The 20,269-nt window shown below is 44.0% G+C and overlaps 1 protein-coding gene across 5 annotated transcripts in view; it reads right to left on the bottom strand.

The window, feature by feature from the left end:
- The window catches only part of TMEM131L (transmembrane 131 like), a 77,686-nt gene that overhangs the window by 53,806 nt on the left and 3,611 nt on the right, over positions 1-20,269 (bottom strand). For all 5 annotated transcript variants that reach the window (XR_011096184.1, XM_068681003.1, XM_068681005.1 and 2 more), the window contains exon 3: positions 16,486-16,529. Coding sequence is in view for 4 of the 5 variants with exons in the window: in XM_068681003.1 (XP_068537104.1) it covers positions 16,486-16,529 (44 nt within the window). In the remaining variant the exon portion in view is untranslated. The remainder of the gene's footprint in view (positions 1-16,485; positions 16,530-20,269) is intronic.

Raw genomic sequence — 20,269 nt, 5'->3', positions numbered from 1 at the left:
ACACCCAAGTGGAAAACATCAGCCTGGACTGCACGTCTCCTATCTTTCATGAATTACAGCCCAAATATTTAAGCAAAAAATATAAACTTTAAGCCAGATAGCTTCAAATGCTACTACTGGGGAAAAAACAAACACTACACCGTTTAGATGGATTAGGCAGCAAACATTTACAAACTCCTAGGACACTGAGCAGTCCTCATAGAAAACAAACACAGGCACCTCTTTTAAAACCCTTTCACCAAGCTTTTGCTAGAGTAACGCACCAAGCCCAGCTCTCTGTACTATGTTAATTTCAGTTTCATAAGGGAAAAGTTATAGCTGCTAGTGATTGCCCGGCTTATTAAAATATTAATTTTCTCTGCCAGCAGAGGAAACTTCATGCAAGACTTCCTCAGGCATGTGCAAGCTATCCAGAACTTCAACAACATACACGAGTTCCCTAAGAATATCTGATTTTTTGTCACCAAATAGCATTTTCACAAGCTGTATTACCTGACTGTGGAAATACAATTTAAAAGAGAAAGAAATTAAAAGGGAAAGGCTACACTATTCTTAAAGGTGCTTTAAGCACGGTGCCGCAGAGTGAAATTGCGATTACACAATCCTCCTCCACTCACAGCAGGCTCCAGCAGCAGCTGAAAATGCCGCTCCCCCACCCCATGGTCACTACAAAACCTCACTGGGGAGAAAAGTGAAAGATAAGCATGAGCCAGTAACCAGACTGCAACATGGAAAAAGTAGCTTCATCCCAAAATCACCACCTCTCCATCTCCCAGAGCATCATTCTGTTCTTGTGACGCGTTATATCTTTGCTTCTCTCTCCTTCTTCTGGTGCCACTTGACAAAGCTTTTTGTTCTGGTGCAGCAACCTACTGGATTCTACAGCATCTGACAGAAGCACTGCATGATATTACTTATCATGCTTGATATGTATTTTCTCCAGCAACACTGATTTTCTTCTCATGAAGTACCTTTTAAAATTTCAATAGTGAAAAAAAAAATGCAGACTACTTTTAATGTTCATTCATATTTTATTAACTGATTGCACTATGCAATTTCATCTTCATCCGTACGCTTCAATGCTCCAGTCATCTATACCTACCATCAAATTAAAAGCTTCTGCTTTCCAGCTCCCCGTATAAGACTCCAATTACACTTCCAAGTACATACACCCCCTTCTGCGGACAGAAAAAGGGGAATCCTCCACAGCGTCAGATCATTTCCACATTTTGACCTAAAGCAAAGAAGCTACTGCAGCGGCAGGGCACCACGCAGACAGCCTGCAGAATTCCCCTAGATGCAACCTTTTGAAATACCCAGCTTGCTGGTCTGTCTTGTGTCACTCAGCGCTCGCGGTCATGGCATAGAAAATGGAAAGACAGTGGCGTGATTTAGTGCTATTAATAAAAGGAAGCACTCTCAACAGCATATTGGTGACCTACTCCTAAGTACTAATAAATATTTATACTTCATTAGATTATGTTGTTAAAAAAAAAAAAAAACATACAATATGAAAAACAACTATACCAGAAAATCCAAATTAGCAAAAAAATGGTCACTACTAGGATCAGTAATTACAATGCTTATTGCAGGAATTATCAGGTCCTTACAAAACATCTGGGATGCGTTGAAGTCAACACACAGCACATACTCTGGGCCAGCTTCTTCTGATGTATAAAATGATGCAACACTCTACTAAGAAGGAAAGCAGAACTATACGAAATGCACCCCGTTTCACAGGTTTATTAATGAAACATCTACCACCAAAAATCTCAGCTATGGTATAGCTGGCACATCAACCTCTGGAGCTCTGATGTCCAGCAACGGGCACCTTGAGCCTTTAAGCTAACATTCGCTTCCTACAGTACGACTAAAAATGAGCTGGGAAAAAAAACAGCAGGAAGTCAGCTTTTGGTACTTTGTATCAGTTCAAAAAATATATATTGCAATCAAGTACTATATTAAGACCTCACCTCCCTCCCCCCCCCCAGATTCTAGTATTTCCTCCTTTATTTCAAAGCCAAGAAGCTAATCAGAGTTCACAGAGTTCAAATGTCACCCCATCGCTTTTAACTCCTTATGGTCAGCAAGAAGAAAGGGAAAAGGAGCAAGCCTCAGAAAGCACAGCTTTTTTTTTTTTTTTTTTTTTTGTCTCTAAGGACAAAGAATCAGTAAAGCTATTCTTAACGTCTTAATGATCCTCAAAAACCAGAAATTTGCTTCAAGTGAAAGAAAGGACGTGCTTCGCTGCTGCACGCTCCACAAATTAATCTATTTAATATGGAGCTTCTCAAGCTCCCTGCGTCAGGAAAAGCTGCTATCTGACAGACCATGGCCTTCCCTGCGGCGTGAAGATGTATTTAACATGCTCGGCTGTGCTCCTCTCACTGCTCCTTTCTCTGCAAGGTGGCAGGGATGTGAACATCCCTGGCCCAGCTGGGAACCCACACCTGAGCACATGCCCACTGCAGGCAGCAGGGCTCGATGCAGGGGGCCTGGAAGTCCAAGGGACCCGTAGCATTTGACCTGTTATTACGACCACTTTGAGAAGAGAACGAAAGCAAATGCATTCAACCTCTAACAGGCTTCTTCCTGTCACTCAGCAGTGATACTGCATGCTAAAAAAGTTTGGTTTTGTTCACAACGCACCCACCAAAACGCAGCCCGCCGCTTCAGTGACCAGAAAGCATTCACTGTGTACAAGAAGGGGGAGGAAAAAAAAAAATCTGCGCAAGACTGAAAGCATGGGGATGGCGGTGGGGGGTGGTGGTGTTTGTTTTAAAGTGGCTACAAGCATCTGCAGGATCAGGCACGTTATCCCAGCAACACTGGGACCACTGACAAAGGGCAGAAATGCCTCCTTTTCAAAAGAAGAGTTTAAATGCTCCAGAAAGTAGGTCACCAATAGGCCAAAGAAATACCTAAGCAGGCAGCAGGCACCTCATGGGTTGCAGGCAGCAGGCTTGCAGCAAAGGACTTGAATGAAAGAGAGCACACCAAGACAGAAATGGGACAATAGCTATTGAAGAAAGGCAGTTAATAGCAACAAAGCACGTAAAGCACGGGTCAAGGAGTCGGTCAAGTACAGGCCCTTCAACTCCCCACCCTCCTCCAGTTGCCAGGAATCAAGATTTAGACACAAAACAGCGATGCACATGGCACGCAGCACTAGCAGGCAAGCAGGCACAAAACCAGAAAGGGCTCAGTAAAGCCACAAAATGAAAAGGAGCTGCAAAACGTGGTCTACATGACTGTTACATGACTACTCATTTCCTAAGGGCAGTGCAATGCTTTTCATTGTTCCAACCCCAGGAAAAAAAAAACCAAAAAAAAAACAGGAATTACACATTTATGCTTATAAGGTTAACGCATTCGTTATCTCTGTGTTTAGGTCTTTACCATTTATTGGTGCTATGTTTATTGCAGAGACCTTAATTGTACAATGCCACACCACAGCTTCAGTCAGTGAGACAATGCAATTCAGCATAAAAAACATCTGTAGACACAAGGTAAGAGGTGACCTATGATGTGGCTCATGAGGTCCAACTTGTACTTTGTGTAGTAACCTACATGGAGGGCACACACAGCCGGGAAGTTGCACACTTCTGACTGCCAGAGAGGGGAGGCTCGATTCAGCTTTGCATGGACTCACACTCATTGTATGTGAACAGCAGTGGTTACACATGGTACAAACAGTTATGAATCAGTCACTCCCTTTTTTTTTTTTCATTTCACTTCCCCTTTGCTGTTGTCTACCTTTCCTTTAATTGCCAGATTGCTATCTGCTGTTGTTGTGCCTTATCATTTTGTCTATCACTTCAGATAAGCTAACCTTCATCTTTCCCCTTCCTACCAGTATCTTCATTCACTAGACATTTTTTCAGTAATTTTCTTTTTTCTTTTCTTGGTGTTTTTGTGATTTTTGTTGTTCTGTTCTGTTTTTGCAGGGTCTTTTTCCCCTACGCAACCTTCGCCACCGTTTCTTCTGTCACAATGCTCTTCACTCCCATCTTTCCAGCAATCGCCCCCCGATGCTTCCCCCGCTGCTGAACTCCAGGCTCACCATCACATCTGAGCAGCTTCCGGAGGTGCACTAGAAGCAGGACATCTCACCAGCACCACGTGCGATCTGCTCGTGGCCCAGCCCTTCCTGAGCTGTGCAGCCATGCGTGGACGGCAGCCTCCTGCTTCTGCACGGTTCTGCCTCAGCGAGCGAGCCTGCTGCTCCGAGCCCCAGCCGGAGGCTGTGGGACAAGGAGCTTCTGCAGAAAGAAGGAGCCAAGTGGGCAGGACAGGCTCGCTGGGCCAGTCAGAAATGCTGAGGGTTCGGAAAAATTGCTGTAACCTCACCTGGCTTCTTGTCCTGTCCTGCAAGGGGAAACCACACGGGACAGTGGCAGGCAGGCAGGCTCCACCAGGATGGGAGCAGAGCACTCCCTCACCTCGGGCTCTGAAATTGGGAAACCTGTCCCTCCCACCTCCCTCCGCAGGCATGGGAAAAACAGGCCTCTCCACAGGCACCTCAAAGAAGCTGACTTAAACCTCTTCCCCCACACACACTACAGAAGGAGCCAAAGGAGACCAGCCTTCCACCACCTCAAGCTTTGTCCCCGGTCGGTGCCCAAGGCGGGCATTTCACCACCGCTGAGATCACCTACCCGTGGTGTGGACACGTCCTGCCTCTTCCTCAGTGTCAGCTCCAGGTCATGTGGGGGGTGAACCTTGCCTGTTCTTGCATTGTTTTGATTTTATTTTTTTTTTCCTGACTGGTGCAACCTGGTCACCATAACGCCTTCTATGCTAACCTGCTCTCAAGCAGCAGATGGGCAATGCCACAACAGCACTGTAAGCATATGGGACACCACACTATCAACAGTGGCAGCAATACCACGGTGTCCTGGGGCCCCTGTAACACAGCAGATTTCCCCCATCAGCCACTACTTGGCTGTCACCTCCTTGCAGCCCCACAGGTTCTGGCACCAGCTCCCCTCCAGCAACTCCCTGGAGAGGGACAGGGCTGCTGCACCTCAGGGTTTGCACCTCCTGGGTCATTCACGATGCTGAGTGGTATTTATTAACACAGATAGCACTGCTGCTCCAAAACACTGGGGATCTGTGGCACTGCAGGAAGCGAGCTGCTAAGGCCCTGCTCCAGCCACTGCTGCTTCAGGCCCAGGGGCAGGGGCTGATGCCCGGCTGCACCAAAAATGTCCCAGCCGCTGGGCCACAGCTTCAGCAGGACCCTAATTTCACTCTGGGTGAAAGCACAAATCTTTTACATTTCAGATGTTTGTAATACATAGTCTTTGTGGACTGTTCTACTTCTCAAGCAGAGAGCAAAAAGCTTCACATGGCAATTTCTGCGTTCATCCCAGAAAAGACAAGCCAGCCCTTCAGAACAACATCCAGCGTCCACAGCTCCAGAATTCCTCCAAAGTACATCTTCACAGCCCAAGCACTGCCTCAGCAGCAACACTCAGGCAAGTATAATTACTTTAAACTTTAGAATTACTGCTTTTATCTTCTGCCATACATAACCATTTTTTAATGAATTACAGCAATTTACCCTTGAATAAAACTGTCGTATCACATCAAATAATTGCCTAACAGAACCCGACCAGTTTTGCCTTCTATCCTGCAGCTCTCTCAGGCTTCAGCCCCGTTGTGCAACGACAGCTGATAACACCACAGCGTATGCGAGGATGGCCTCCAAACCGAGCAAGACGTGCACGCAGACCCCACCTGTCTGTAGGACGCCCTGTCTGAGACAGATGAGGGATTAGCAGCTTCTACAAGGAAGCTGTTGAGGACGTGGTGCACTTCATTGCTCTGAGTATAGCAAGCTGGACACAGAACAGACAGCAGGTCCGAGCCTTGAGAAGCGTGCACAAGCACATTGTCAGCTGGTTGGGGAAACTGCACCTTTTGTCCAAGAGCACCACGGCTATGGAGTTAAAACAGCGCAGTACAGAGGAACCTCGAGACCTTGGACACCACACAGAGGATCCTCCTCACAAATAGTACAAAAACAAGAGCACATCTGTTTTTTCTCTCTCTGCAGTGCTAAACACATCGCACTGAGACCACTGGCTCGGAGTCAAGGAAGTCTCCACAGCTGCTCATTGTTCCAGGGGTATTCCCCACGGCAAAGCACCACGCTGCTCAGGCAAACGTGGACCCACGTCCCAAATGCCTAGGGATGGTGTTCAAGCCCATACACTTGTGTGCATATGGCCTAAAGTTTGCTTTGATACGTGACTGCCAAACCTGTTTTCATTCTTGCTAGTATGAAGCAAACACCTACAGCCCTAGCACTGCAGGAATTGCCTGATCCCACCAAACCCACGTATTGCCTGTGGAGGAGCTCTTCAGAAGTGCTCACCAGGGCAGGAGGCACCGGCGGAAGGAATATGCCAGGTGGAAAATTTATGGCTTAATTCTGAGAAGCAAAAGTTGCAGAAACAATTGAAGCAGCTTCACAAGGAAGGTCGAGACCTCAACGCACCAACAAACTTTAAAGACATCAGGCACTAACATTTGGATCCTCTGCTTGCCAAACACTGTCAGCTCTGAACAAATCCTGCAGGAGTTGACAGCAGATGTTCCAAGTGGCTCAAACCTGGTCCCTAAAGCTACTAGAAGTCTAAGACTCTTTATTAAAAACAACTCCACTTCAAACCTTCTTGCAAGAGGGAGAAGACCCCCAGTAAATCGGGGGGCGGGGGGGAGGGTGGAGGGGGAACTGCAGTGTAAAAACATGACAGCATTCAGAGTACACAGAGAGGAATAAAGAGCAGTAAAATAAGACTTAACTTTCCACTAGATTACATATCAGCATTCACGCATGACTTAAAAAAAGCTGGGAAAGTCCCACTCAGAAGATAAATATACATGTGCTACCAACAAGACAGATAGTAGCAGAGACTTAGATAAGCAGAATAGAAACTGCTCACTTTTTACTTTGTTTTATCCACTTTGTGAAGCTGAGGCTGCCTATACATTCTAATTCAAAGGTAACTTATTTTCATCATTGCTGAGATACCTGACAAACGGATTACCCTTCAGTCTCTCAAAGAAAACAACCAGGTGCCAGAGAGAAATACTAGAACAATGGACAGCCATATATGAACTAAATAATGCTTTACATACACAGAAGAAATACCAAGAATTCACGTCAGATCAATTTTAACTTAAGGTCAATTTTTCTTCTTTACATATACCACTTGGTTTCTGGAAGTCTTCCCAAGTAGAGTGAAGTTGGTGAAATTATCATTCCATCGACGTACAAGCCTCTCCAAAGTCCAGATCAGCTTCAAATTTTAGGAATGCAAATGAACTGACATCATGCACAAAGAAGGCTCAGCTACATGATTGCAAGTGTCATCATCAGCCATCATCCCATCATCTGAAGGAACAGTTTCTAAACAAGCTAGGCTTACAAAATAGAGCTGTTTATTTCTCGTGTTTCCTGAAGCAGCAATGCTGTTGTGAACAAGTATTTAACATAACTTTTTCTTTCTCACAAAGTTCGACCTCTAACCCAAACACAAGAAAATCAAGAACCAGGAGAAAGACACCCTGAGCTTTCAACTGCACTGAACGGTTTGCATTATTTTCACTTTCTCCTTTCTACGTCCAAGCCCTTACAGCTTCTTCATGCGTCTTCACAGGGTGTTTTGGTTTTTTTTACTGTAAAAGTCAGTTTTTACAGGCAGTAACAAAACCCATTATTTTGCACTTCACATTTCTTAATTTTGATGTCTGTGGATTTCAGGTATATGGGCGGGTTAGATAGGAAACTGCTGACTACTGGTTCACTGGGTACTGCAGCAGATGCCTTGTACTAGACAGGGAGCTGTCAGAAGTCAAGAGGTTTGCAAACAACAAAAAAAAACGAGGGCTCTCGCTATCCTCTTGGAGAGCACTGCTCTATTTTGAATTCTCAGCACAAAACTTCAAGGCGATAGGTTCTCACTGAGAAATTATTGTGTTTAAAGCTTATATAAAGCCCATTTGTTCTACAGAAAACAAGCTCTGCAGAGTGTACAAAAAAATGGTTGGCCTTGTCTAATTGCATTTCCATTGTACCTTCTACAACTTATCAGGACAAAAAAAATGCAGCATTATTTATACATTGCTTTGGAGGAGAGAGAGAGAAGCAGCGACCATTGACACAGCCTGGCTTTGCTCTCCAGCTTCCATACCTCAAGCAGCAGGCTGGACATATCTAAATTGTGAGCCCCTCAGGGGACAAGACAGGCAGCTAAATTAATCACGCTGCCCCCACACTTCTCCTTGGTGCTTACCTGATGAAAGCACGCTCTTGCACACAAAGCAAGTATTTGCAGTGAGTACTCAGAGTCCTGCAAAAGCACCAACACACATCACCGCCACATGCAAATACCGTATCTGATAGACTTGTCCTGCCCCTGACACGGACAAGACTGCTTTGTCCCATCAGGAAGGGGGAGCTGGCTGTCCCTCAACAGCCACCACAACAAAAGAAGTCTCTGCCCTAAGCAGCTGCCAAAGAAAGTGGATCAAAACTAACATGAAGACAACACAACTGAAACAGTTCAGAACTCAGGCCTGAATTTATAACCAAGACTGAACCGAAAGCAGTAGTGATGACATTTGTTTTGATTTCCTGTCCATGTTTCTACCTACATTAGTGTGGCAAACACCAAAATGACCGGAAAGGCTCCTTCACCCGATTGCTTCCAAGTCACCACCTGGACCCACAGCCAGGGTGTGAACTCTGCTTTCCCAGGGCACATTTCCTATTCAAATTGAAATATGTCAGTGTTACAAGCTGGGCTGTATCACCTCTGACTCTCCAGGAAGATGGGAGGAAGGTAACAGCGCTGCCCGTTAACACTTCACCACACTGCTTCGGAGACACTCCAGGTAACCCAATATTCAACTTACTGAAATCAAGCCCACGTGCTGGCCCTGATGATTCACGAGTGGATTGTTTGCAAACTCCCAAAAGCCAACAAGCTGCTTTATTTTTTCTACTCTGGAATGATTTGCCAAATCTGTAACAGCAGGAAAAATAAGACTCCACATGCTTATGGGGTGTCAATTTTCAGATTGCTGACAATGGGCTATTATTCCAGATGTCCATCTTTTAACTGCATAATGCTAAGATTAAAATTACTCAGAATTAAGCCCTCTTAAGGAGAACTGAACAGCAGCTATTAGGGAAGCAAACCTTATTTAGTAATAATAAATTTATAGATATAAAGCTAAATCTTTTGCGGCCCACTGCCCACAAATCAAAAGGATTATCTTGAGATTAACACTCATGTGAAGTTCATTATTAGCGTATTAAAATGTAAAAGCAGAAGGATAAGAAGAGAGTTCCTACCCTGAAGTAGGTGTATTACAGAAGTAGCATGCTTGGGCGAAGGTGACACCGAGATTACGATTGAGACAATGACAAACGTGCCACAGCAGCTGTTTGCTTTCGCTATTTTTTCCCCCCCTCTCTAAACACACGGTGCCCTTACGTCCCTTTCTCCAAAAGCAGGCAGGTTAAGCTGGACAAGAAGGACATCTGGGTACCAGGCTGACTTATGGAGTGCTCACAAAGATCACACATTTGGGGAGGACTCTTGTCCCAACACACAGGCTATGCATAGCTTAGCAAAAAAAAAATAAAAAAAAAATAAAAATCAAAAAAAAAAAAAATAAAACCACCCGTCCACGCAGCAGGAAGAAAGAGGAAGACAGGACAGAGGAGACTGCAGAAGCAAGCCAAGAGGTCAGGTCCAGAGCCTGGATGAGGAATGGGCTTGCCAAAAAACCCGCTCTCCTTGGGAGGAGCGCGGTGGTGATGCTGTCCCCTGGGGGAGTGCAGCCTCCACACACAGCTCTGGTTCAGAGGTCCAGCACAGCCAGAGGAAGAGCCCAAGCAAGGAGCGTTGTGCACGTTTGCAGCTGACACTGCCGCAGGAAGAACAGCCTCCGGCAGCCCCCACACCACACGCACCCTTCTGCCACGGCTGCAAAGGAAAGCGGAGAACAATCCCAGGCTGATGTTAACCTTGCAAAAAGCTAAAGCAAAGAAGTGCTTTGAATCCAGAGGCGTCTTGTGATCCGATGTGTAGAGCTGCACAAGGTAGGGGACAGTACAGGGAAAACAGAGAGGGCAAGACAGCCTCTTTCTCTTGCTCTGCAGGCTTAAGACTGCAACCATTTCAGGCATGGCCTGGACAGGAACTAAGAGAAGCAAGAAATGCTGTCATAGTTAGATATGCAAAAGATCTGTGGAAGAGACAGAAAGCCAGAAAGTGGGAAGAGAAAATGAGGAAGAAATTAAGAGAATGAGAGAAAGAAAGAAAGAGATGGGTCACCACAATGTGAAACCCGGTTCATTTCTCCGTTTCAAATGGGTCATTACAGGCGAGAAAGTTTCCTCCAGCAGCACAAATACAGCTTCTTCAGAAATACTGATCTCTGTGCAAACAATAACCTCACAGCCCCAGCTGGGAGGAGACCATCACTGCCAGAGCAGAAACGGGGAGAGAGACAGCCTGCATGGCTTCTCAAAGCAGCATAAACCATATGAAAGCACAAGTGTTAATTCTCAATTGCTAAACCAAGACTGCCTTCATTTCTCAAAGTCAAATCGCCACCCGTAGATGGGGAAGTCCCCTCTAGGTCAGTGTACAACCTAATGTATAGGTCAAGCTCTCACTGTCCTGATGACAGGCATCTTTCAGGTCACGAGGGCTCACAACAACAGGCTCAAATTCATACCCCACCAGTTGTTTTTGGTTCAAGTTCAAAGAGACAATGCACGTTTGAGATGTATGGCAGTGTACTGCGGCAGTGTGTCAAAGACAAATTGAACCTGGTGATGCATCACCTTTAAAACACTCCAGTGAGGGTCAAATAGGAGCCGTGCCGCAGACAGGAGTTTGACAGATCTTTGCAAGATGCAGCAGGAGTGCCTCATCTGCCTCTAGCTCCAGCTCCAAAGCAGCCATGGCATCAGCTCCTCAGCCTGGTCTGAAACAGCGCAGCTGCCCGGCTGCTGCTCTCATTTCAGAAATGGTTGAAAGTGACTCTGAAGTAAACAAATAAATGGGTAGCTGACTCATTTGCTAGCACACAGCACGGGCATGCAATGAAGTGGGGGAAAAAAAGCAGGTCTTTTACTCCCTGTGTCAGCAGACAAGCAACAATTGCAAAAGGAGCGGCATTTTGGAAGAAGCAATGCACATAAGGAGCGCAGCTGTCCCTAACAGCACGTAATGCAAAGTTCATCAAGGCAAAGTTCATCAGTGAATGAATTACAACACATAAATCAGAGATAAAAAGATTAAAGAAACAAGAGTTCAGTATGCCACCCTGGCCATGCCTGGCAGAAGTCTAACAGAGTAGGAATAATGCTGATAGCTCCTTCCAAAACCCTTTGTTTCTTCATCTACAAGAGATCCCTTAACTTTGTCAACCTTCCAACAAGTTTCCCCAACAAGCCTTTTTTATTCCAGCTTCAAGTGATCCCCCTCAGTCCCTACACGGAACCCAAACATTAAAGGTAGATGCATGCATCTCATTTCCACTCCCTGACTTCTACATTCATTTCTTTATGAAAGAATATTTTTTTTTAAGTTTTATCCAATAGAGCTTAAAAGATGACGGTCCCCTGGTGATTTGGTGAAGTTGTAAGATACAACAGCAGTGACATATCAATTAAACACAAAAATTAGCAAATACCAAAAGTATTTTTGGTGCAATTCAGTGAGAACACCCATGCTATGCATACTGTACAAGTGTGTTATTTTACGCAATGGCAACTAAAAAGCCTTTTCCCAAGAAGACGTATCTTTATACATATATACAGACATACGTGAATAGACACGGATGTGTACATACACATGCACGGATGCCTGATTCTTTCTAAAAAGTTCAAAATAATTTAAAATGTAATAAAAGCAATTCTCGGTATTACGAGATAGGACCAAGCATGTATGCCAGGAAAAGTCTTCCCCTACACAAAGTATTTGAAAAATCAGTTGCAGGGGTAAATTTAATGGCAATCTAAATGATTAGTGCTACTTGGTACAAGCCTAGGTTGAAAACACTGCTTTAGGATGGTGCCTTTTGAACAGTTTAGCATCATACACTGACATTCCCAAATGACTTTTCAGCTTTTCCTTCTGAAACAATTTCTCAATGGATACTAATTTTAATAAAAAAATGTTTAAAAAGCAAATGCCACACAAAATAATGTTTTGTTTACATCTCGACATTTGTTTTGATTCAAAAGCTTTTTTTTTCCCCTTTTCAGTAAGAAGTAGAACAGAAAAAATAGGGTTGATCCTAAGCTATTTTTCAAACTTTATTTTCCCGAGTCAGCCACCACCAAAGCTAGTTATCTGGCTCACAAGCTTAATACCAGCCCCGTGCCATTACTTTCCAAGAACCGGACTGTCATATTATGGCACTAAGATCACAGGCTTTTTTGAAGGATGAGTCACACACAAGTTTTTGGCTTTCCAAAGTGACTTAACAGACAGCCCTCAGTGCCAGACTCATCTGTGCCTCTCGACTGCAGAAGGGATGAAGTTGTGGCCAGTGAGAAATTGCCACGTACAAGCTTGTAGGGTAAAGCTTGGCTAATTGCTGCAGAAAAAAAATTATCTCTACATCTCTTAGGTATCTGCAGGAGTGTTGACCACCTGAGTAATTTTGCAGTTTGTTCACCACATCTGCATTTCTGTCTCATGGTAAACCTTGGACTTCCCAAACGTTAATTCAAACCTGTCCAGATCACCAACTTTATTCTTCCTCAGTGACGTTAAACATTTCACTGATCAACACCAGGAAAAGGCAGTGGGTCCTATCTTTACCTTCCCATTTTTCCTCCATGTCTGAGGCACTGGTTCCACAGACAGCAAGAAATGTGGGTTGAGGAGCAATGCCACTGCACGATCAGGAGAGGTGAGAGTGCTGGGCACCAGCTGTGACTCCAGCGGCTGGAGCATCCCAGCAGCAGGGACCCACCTGAGACCAGTATCGCCACTGAGCAGCTGCAGTCCCCTGGGCAGATTCTTGGAGATTAAAGTCAAGCAGCAATGCACGACTTAACTCACTGGATCATACCTGTAATTCTCCTATTAGTTGATACCTATCTACTGAAAGCAAAAAATGCTTCAGGTAAAGACTGCAGAATGTCCTCTCACTAATTACACGCCATACTCTTACTGTCTCTCTCTCTCCTTTCTCTTTCTTTACATGCCACAATTGGAGTACACAACAGTATTTGCTCCATGTGTTTTACTGAGTGCAACCCAGTACAACTGTTATTTAACACATCAGCTTGGAAACTGGATTCTCAAAGCCACCCCCCCTCCCCTGGAGTCCTCAAAACCACAGATTAAGAATGTCATATGTACTAAAACATATTTCCTTTTTGGTTTTGACAGTCCAATGTATTTCTTGGATGCAGAAAGCTAGACAAATCAAAAACATTGTATATATCACTGAATAGCATTGTACCTTTAACTGCGCCTTTTGACTTACTCTGCTGCTTTAGCAAAAGCATAATAAAGTAGTAAGCACTTAAATCTTCAAAAATTGTTAACTTCCAGCTGCAGCAAGTGAATATTTACCATCATGAAGGAAGAAAAAGAGACTTTTCAGTCAACACCTGTCACTGACTTTCTTCTAACACCCTGAACCAAAGCTGTTCTTCTGAAGAGCATCTTTTCACTGACCACATGCAAATACAAGAAACAATTTTTAAGGAAACATGAAGCTTTTTTAACAGTCTAGTCCAAATAAGCATCACTAAACATGTTAAAGACTGTGGCCTGAAGCAGTACATCCAGCATGTATCTACTATCCATCATTTCTTATTTTAGAGTCTGATCCAGAGAGACAGAAAGCAACCTGTGGCAGCAGACAAGCAATCAGAAAGGCCGGAATTGTAGACTGGAAATTAAGGAGTTGCCAATTACCCTTTTTCGCTCAAGGCAACAGGAAACCTATGGATCTCTGTATCAACCGCTTCCCATTCACCTCTGAACCAGCTCTTTACAAAAAACTGGCATTTTGGCAATGGCTCGTCACTTCCACACAAACTTCTATTTAATCAAGTTCAACTAAGACAGAAATGATGAGACAACAACCATCCCTCCAGAGCACTCACCACAGAAACAACAGCAGAAGACCACCACCCCACACGGAAGATCCTGTGATGCACGTGCAATACTCAGGAAGCCAGTTAACAGTCTGTTAAAGCTTTACTATTTTTTTTTTAAAGTAGGTTAACAAGCTCCCAAGAGAGCCCATTAACTTAGAATTAAAAATTGAATAAAACAATGTTTTGGGAAGAGACTTTCTCCTTTATGCCCCAAGATGCTGAACTCTCTCTGCTTTCTTTGGCTCTGGGGAAAATTTTGATTTCTCTGTCTCCATTAACGTTTGTTCACACCACTGCTCTAAGGTGCTTTGCTTCTGGTGCTCCAGGGGCTCCACATCAAGCCTCAGTATCTTCGGCTGATTTCCCTAGGGCATGCTGGCAAACAAGGAGATGGAGATAATGCAACCTCTCAGGTTCTGCTGCTTTAGGAAAAGGAAATGCCCATCATTTCAGCACAAAGTAACATAAAACAAGGGAATGAAAACTCATCTGGAAAGAAGCTCTTACCCTTCTAACAGATCTTTGCTACATACAGGCTACACTCTAACATTGCTTTGATACACAAAGATCAGTGTTTACATACTCCAGCCATTTAAAAGACATACAGAAATCAGCATGCGTTTAGGCAAGTTTCCTGAAGCATCTGAGTGTATGACAATAGAAGGATGTTTCCATCCGTGTAACAGTGAGCGCTGGAAGCCTTACTTTCAGAAAACAAGGTCACTAATGGAAATGAGTAATTACTAGAAAATCTTCAAGCACCTGAATGACAAAAAGAAACCAAACCACTTTTTCCTATTTGAGGATCAAGAACTATTTATCTCTCAGCTTTATTTTTATTATTGCCATATTAGCCAATCACTCCATTCGCCTCCTGAGAGAGAGAGGCAGGTGTAGGGGTTATTTTCCCCTGAAACGCATCTCTTGCTACTAACAAAAGTCTCAGTAACCACCTTAAGCACAGCATTTGAGACTGCTGTCTTCTGACTATGTCTCAAGAAAGAGAGCATGCTTAGGCATGCAGTGAAAATTTTGCACCAAAACCGTAGTAATCCCCAGCTGAAAGACAGAAGGTTCTGTATTCGTGCAGGTAAAATGCCAGCTTTCAACAGTTTACCCCCTCCCAATCCTTTCCCCAAAGAAAAAAAAAGAAGATTTGTTATTTTTGTTCTCTGTGCAGATATGAATCAGAGGATGTAAGTAAGCACAAACTGTCAGTGACACCTGTTAGAGGCAGCAATAACGCTGCCATCCTGTTTCTACATCACCTCTCTCATTTACATGTAGAGAGAGCCCTAAGCTGACGTTGGGTCCAGGACATGGTGTTCCTGATGGGGCAGTGAGAGGGAGAAAAAAGCTCTGTGAAGAAGTACTGCAGCGCAGGACCAGCAGATGAAAACCATCCCCTTTTTACTCCCATGCTTACCCCTGCTGCCAATTCCCAGCGCTGCTTGCGTTTTTATCAGATCTACTCACTCTCAAACCCTAGCTAAGGGCAAAGACAGGAGATAAATGAGAAAAGCATTTCAGGCTAACTACAGCCGTCAGAACACGGTGGTGTTACACGTGTTTATTTTAAGTCTTGTGATCTTTGTGACTGGCATGGCATGGAAAGCTGTACCCACATTAACACATACCAAAGGAAGGAAGTGTTTCACTGGTAGATATCCAAGCATTTTAATCTGGACACTTAGAGGAAACAAAATGTGTGTTCAAAATATAAAATCTGCGGCGCTATTTACCCAACTCTCCAAAACAGAGGAGGCCTGGTATTAAAGAGCAGAGTTGAAGGCTACGTTTAACAGCTTTATTACTTATCTGATTTAAAAAAAATAAGAAATAAAGCAGGCTATTTATTGTTCCACAGCAACACATTAATAGGTCTTTGGCTTTAAATCTTCCTTATCCCCACAGTACACATTAACACTCCAAGACTACTTACGTTTGCAAGTTTTGGAACTGAAAATCGTCCTCTTGTTTAAAGAAATGACTTACAAAATATACTATAAAGCAGAACTGGTGAACACAGTATTTTTTCTGTGTAAGAGCAATGAAAAGTAAACGCAGCTTAGAGACAGAATAAAGAGAAACAGATGCAAGAGGGCATTTAGGTCTTGCATACGTTGTACGCTGTTTTCTGGCTCTGCTAACAAATTAATATTAACATTTGTTGAGAAACTAGTAAGTCACATGTACTGAAAACGTATTTAATACACAGCAGAAAAACATAATTTTTAGTAATCCGCCTAATTACACTTCAGTATTTCCTAAAGTAAAAAAAGGAAAAAAAAATCTTCAACACTTGTTTCCATTTAAGTTCTGCTTACCTCTGCTCTTGTGGATGTTCTTCCACATCCTCCTCAGAATCAGCCTAACAAAGACAGAAAATACCACGTAAGCATCTCAGAATTGCAACAGCATGCAGCGGACATACACACCATTTCTAACCCCTCTGAAGCTGGACTCCATTCTAACTTGTCTGGAAAAAAAAAAATCAAAAATCTAAAATTCCTCCAACGATTCCTTTGTGGTCCAAGTAACGTGGATGTTGGCCACCCCATTTGCGGTTACAGCTCATTTTGCCACATAAATGGTGTTTTATCGTGGCTATTCCATTATTTTTTCAAATGTTGGTTTAACAGACTTATTTTCCATTTATACAAATGCATCTAGGATTCTGTTCATACATACAATTTCAATCTGAAAACATCAATTGCCCTCAAGCTACAGGAAGGCTGATTATTTCCACCTTCAAATTACGTGCCCTGTGTAAGTAAATGTCATTCACCAGTATCCGAGCAAGCATGATGTGTAAAACCTTGAAATTCAGGTCACACAGTAACGCCGAAAGCGAAGGCAAGGCAGCAAGTTCCAACTAAGGCAGCAAGATCCCAAGCCCAGATCTTACCAACCATCAGCAAAACGTACAAAAACCGTGCAGAGCTTAAGCTGTGCTGTAAGCACAGCAGCTCAGCTCAACTGCTGGACAAAGGTAATTTTCAAGACGTGCAGGAAACAAACCATGGCAGCTTGCAGCTGACCACTAAACACTTTGAACTGCCTACAGAAATGAACTCAAGCGTTGGTTCAACGAGCTCCCTGCAGGAAATCCATTTAAAACAAGCAGGTAGCTGTGTTCTGGACCGGCTGAAATTTCCAGGAGAGCTGTAGGTATAATTCAAAGCGGAGCGTGTTACAACAGCCCAATCTGCTCTGATGAAATGAGGCACAACTTCGGGGAGATTAACATTTTCGAGACGAGGTCAGGGCTCTCCTGCCAAGCACAGCTGGTAAGCTTTCCCAGCCGCTGCAGAAGCAGGTGACGGTTCCACAAGACACCAGATAAAGACTGCAGCAATGAAAAGGTAGGAAAAAAATAAGAAAAAACAACTTTAAAATTAAGAGAGAGCACCTTCCACCACTCCTCCCACACACTTTCCATTGAAGTGCATCACTCACAGGCCACAAGACACTAGCTTTCACCAGCTTCTGTTTTCATTACACAATGGGGAGAGAAAAAATAAATCACTTTGTTGTCCAGGTCCATTGCATGGTTCTGCAGCACAGACACACCTGGAGGTCCTGCGGCCAGTGTTCAAGGAGGCCTGGCAACCTCCTCCAAAGCCCAAGCAGGCAAAGGTTAGCTAAACCCTACCTGAAAGGCACAACACAAACGCATCACCCATTTTCCAGTTTCTCCAACATTTTGTCACATTTCCAGGACCTTGGTACCATAACACACAAAATCGGAGGACTCCTCATCCACCTCTCCCAGGAACAGCTCTTCTGCCACACAGGCTGGCAATCTATCCTCATTTTAAATGGCTTAACTCTTCCTTTAAATGGTTTAACATCTGCCAGGCATTAGAAGCCTGGGACTGTCATTACACAGTGCTCACTCTCAACACTCATTACCTTAGCATTGACTACTTCTCTTCTTCACGTTTTGTTAAGCAACGTCAAGAAAAACGTTCCCAATCTACGGCACAGCCACAGCATGAAAATTCAACTGTGCAAGAAGAAAAACTCTATATATAAATAAAACCACGCTTGACTTGGGAGCATGCATGCAGAGCTCCATTTTCAGCCTTCTCCTACCTTCTTCCCTCTCTGTATATGTCACACATGTCATGGTACACACAGACTGAGGATTTAAAAAACAAAAAGAAAGCAAAGCCAGGAAGCTTTATCCAGCTACAATTTTCCCATACAAGTACTACAAGGGGCTGAAGGAAACAGCTCCTGAGGCCAAAACGCAGGCCGCAGCAGCCTATCCATGACAGGAAAGAAAAAAAAAAATCCCCTTTCACCAAACCTCATCCTGAATACAGGCAGGTGCTTATCTTGTGCCCCGAAAGAGCCTCCCTCATGTCACACAAGGCATGAGAGCCTGGTCTGACAGTTTCTGCATAATCTGCATGGCCAGCCAGTCTCAAATCATATCAGCACCATCCAGAAGCTCAACTGGGAGGCTGGAAGAGCCTTTTAACAGCCCAAAGAAGAACATAATCCCACCCTAAGCCTGTCTCAGGCTTTCACCCAATTTGTGTGCCTTCAGACAAGCCCTGCTTTGAAGTAGGTGACTCTGTATATTCAATTTGTGCATGGCTGATAGGATATGCCTCTCTTAATGACACACTGCAGTGCCACATATCTCAGATACATATGCAAGATCAAGGTCTTCATCAGCTTTCGCAACTGGCAGACTAATTAACCTGATTAGCCCCTGAGCAGCACTGAAGAACAGGAACTGAAGACAAGGCTCTACTACATGGGCCAAAAGGAAAAGAAAAAAGTACGTATCCTTCAGACCTAGGCAGAATCTTTATGGTGAAAGCCCACACAGCTCGGTATTTGCCCCGTGCCTATAGCTGACTATAATACAGCAAACAGTGGCATCTTCCTTTCTCTCCAAAATTCAGTACCTGAAACATTATCACGATAATCTTAAAATCAGCAGTCACTGTAACTTCCTACATGCCTGCAAAGAAATTCAAATGTACTCAAGGCGTTCCTCTAATGAAACATCTTGCTCATGTCCTACACACCACATGCATGGATGGGAGAACACCCATTACATCAGATAGACACAGACACCAGGAAAAAAAAGGCTGCTACGTATTACCTTTGATGCCTTGCTGTCATTTTCAATCATAAGACCTCAAATTTAGCCTTCATTATTTCACTTTAAATTGAAGGGGCTAAAAGGAAAGCACTGAATGTCCTCCTCCATATATACCTAATTGGCTTGGCCCTGCCCTCAGATTCTCAGGGTAATTACCACAGCAGCCTCTGATGGAGATAATCACACTACATCAGCTCCCCAGTACCTCTTTTAAGTGGTGTCCATCGTAAATAGCAGATGGCATTTGTGTCTCTCCTTTCATTTTTTTGTGGCTGTGGATACAGAAGACCAGATCCCCTTACCATGCTTCTCCTGGAGTTCTTCTCTCTCCTCTTTAGAGGAAAACAAAAAGCAAAAACCACATGTGACTAACTACACTGCAGTTTTGCACTAAGTTTGACTTCGTATTTGGAGCTCTTTCAGCCTTTAATGGTGAAGGGCTTGAGTGTCAAGTCCTACGCAAAGATCTCTTCTGAGCATTTCAGTTGCAGAAGTATTAACAAGTTACATACAACCAAACCCACAAAATAGCAATGAGTTCGAATAAAAAACACAACTGCTTTAATCAAGGCTCTCCCAATTGATATCTTCCATGTCAAAATCCCACTGGCTTTCCACTCATCTCCCAACCATCAAGGCAGGCAAGACTTCATATTCTTCAGCATCGGTGACAAGTACCAGGAAGCAAAACAAAAATCCAGTCACCCTGGAGACGTTTTGTGTCATGATGCTATAAAAAGGAGGTCGAGGAAAAGGAGGAAGAGGAGAACGCAGGAGCCCCTTTGGCCACGCTACCTTTGCAAAGAAAGAGGAACTCAGCCCAAAGGGAATACCGACACTACTTCAGGCTGGAAAACTGGGCCCATTTCCAAGCAAAAAGGGGACCCAGGAAGAAATACTAACACTGGGAGAAGACGTCTGGAAGCATGTTATCCTCCCCGAGTTCAGGGGCCCACGCATGCCCGACCACCCTTCAGGCTCGGCCA

Source organism: Anas acuta, chromosome 4, assembly GCF_963932015.1.
Source record: "Anas acuta chromosome 4, bAnaAcu1.1, whole genome shotgun sequence".
NCBI classification, from domain to species: Eukaryota; Metazoa; Chordata; class Aves; order Anseriformes; family Anatidae; genus Anas; species Anas acuta.
This window is presented reverse-complemented; position numbering and strand designations above follow the sequence as displayed.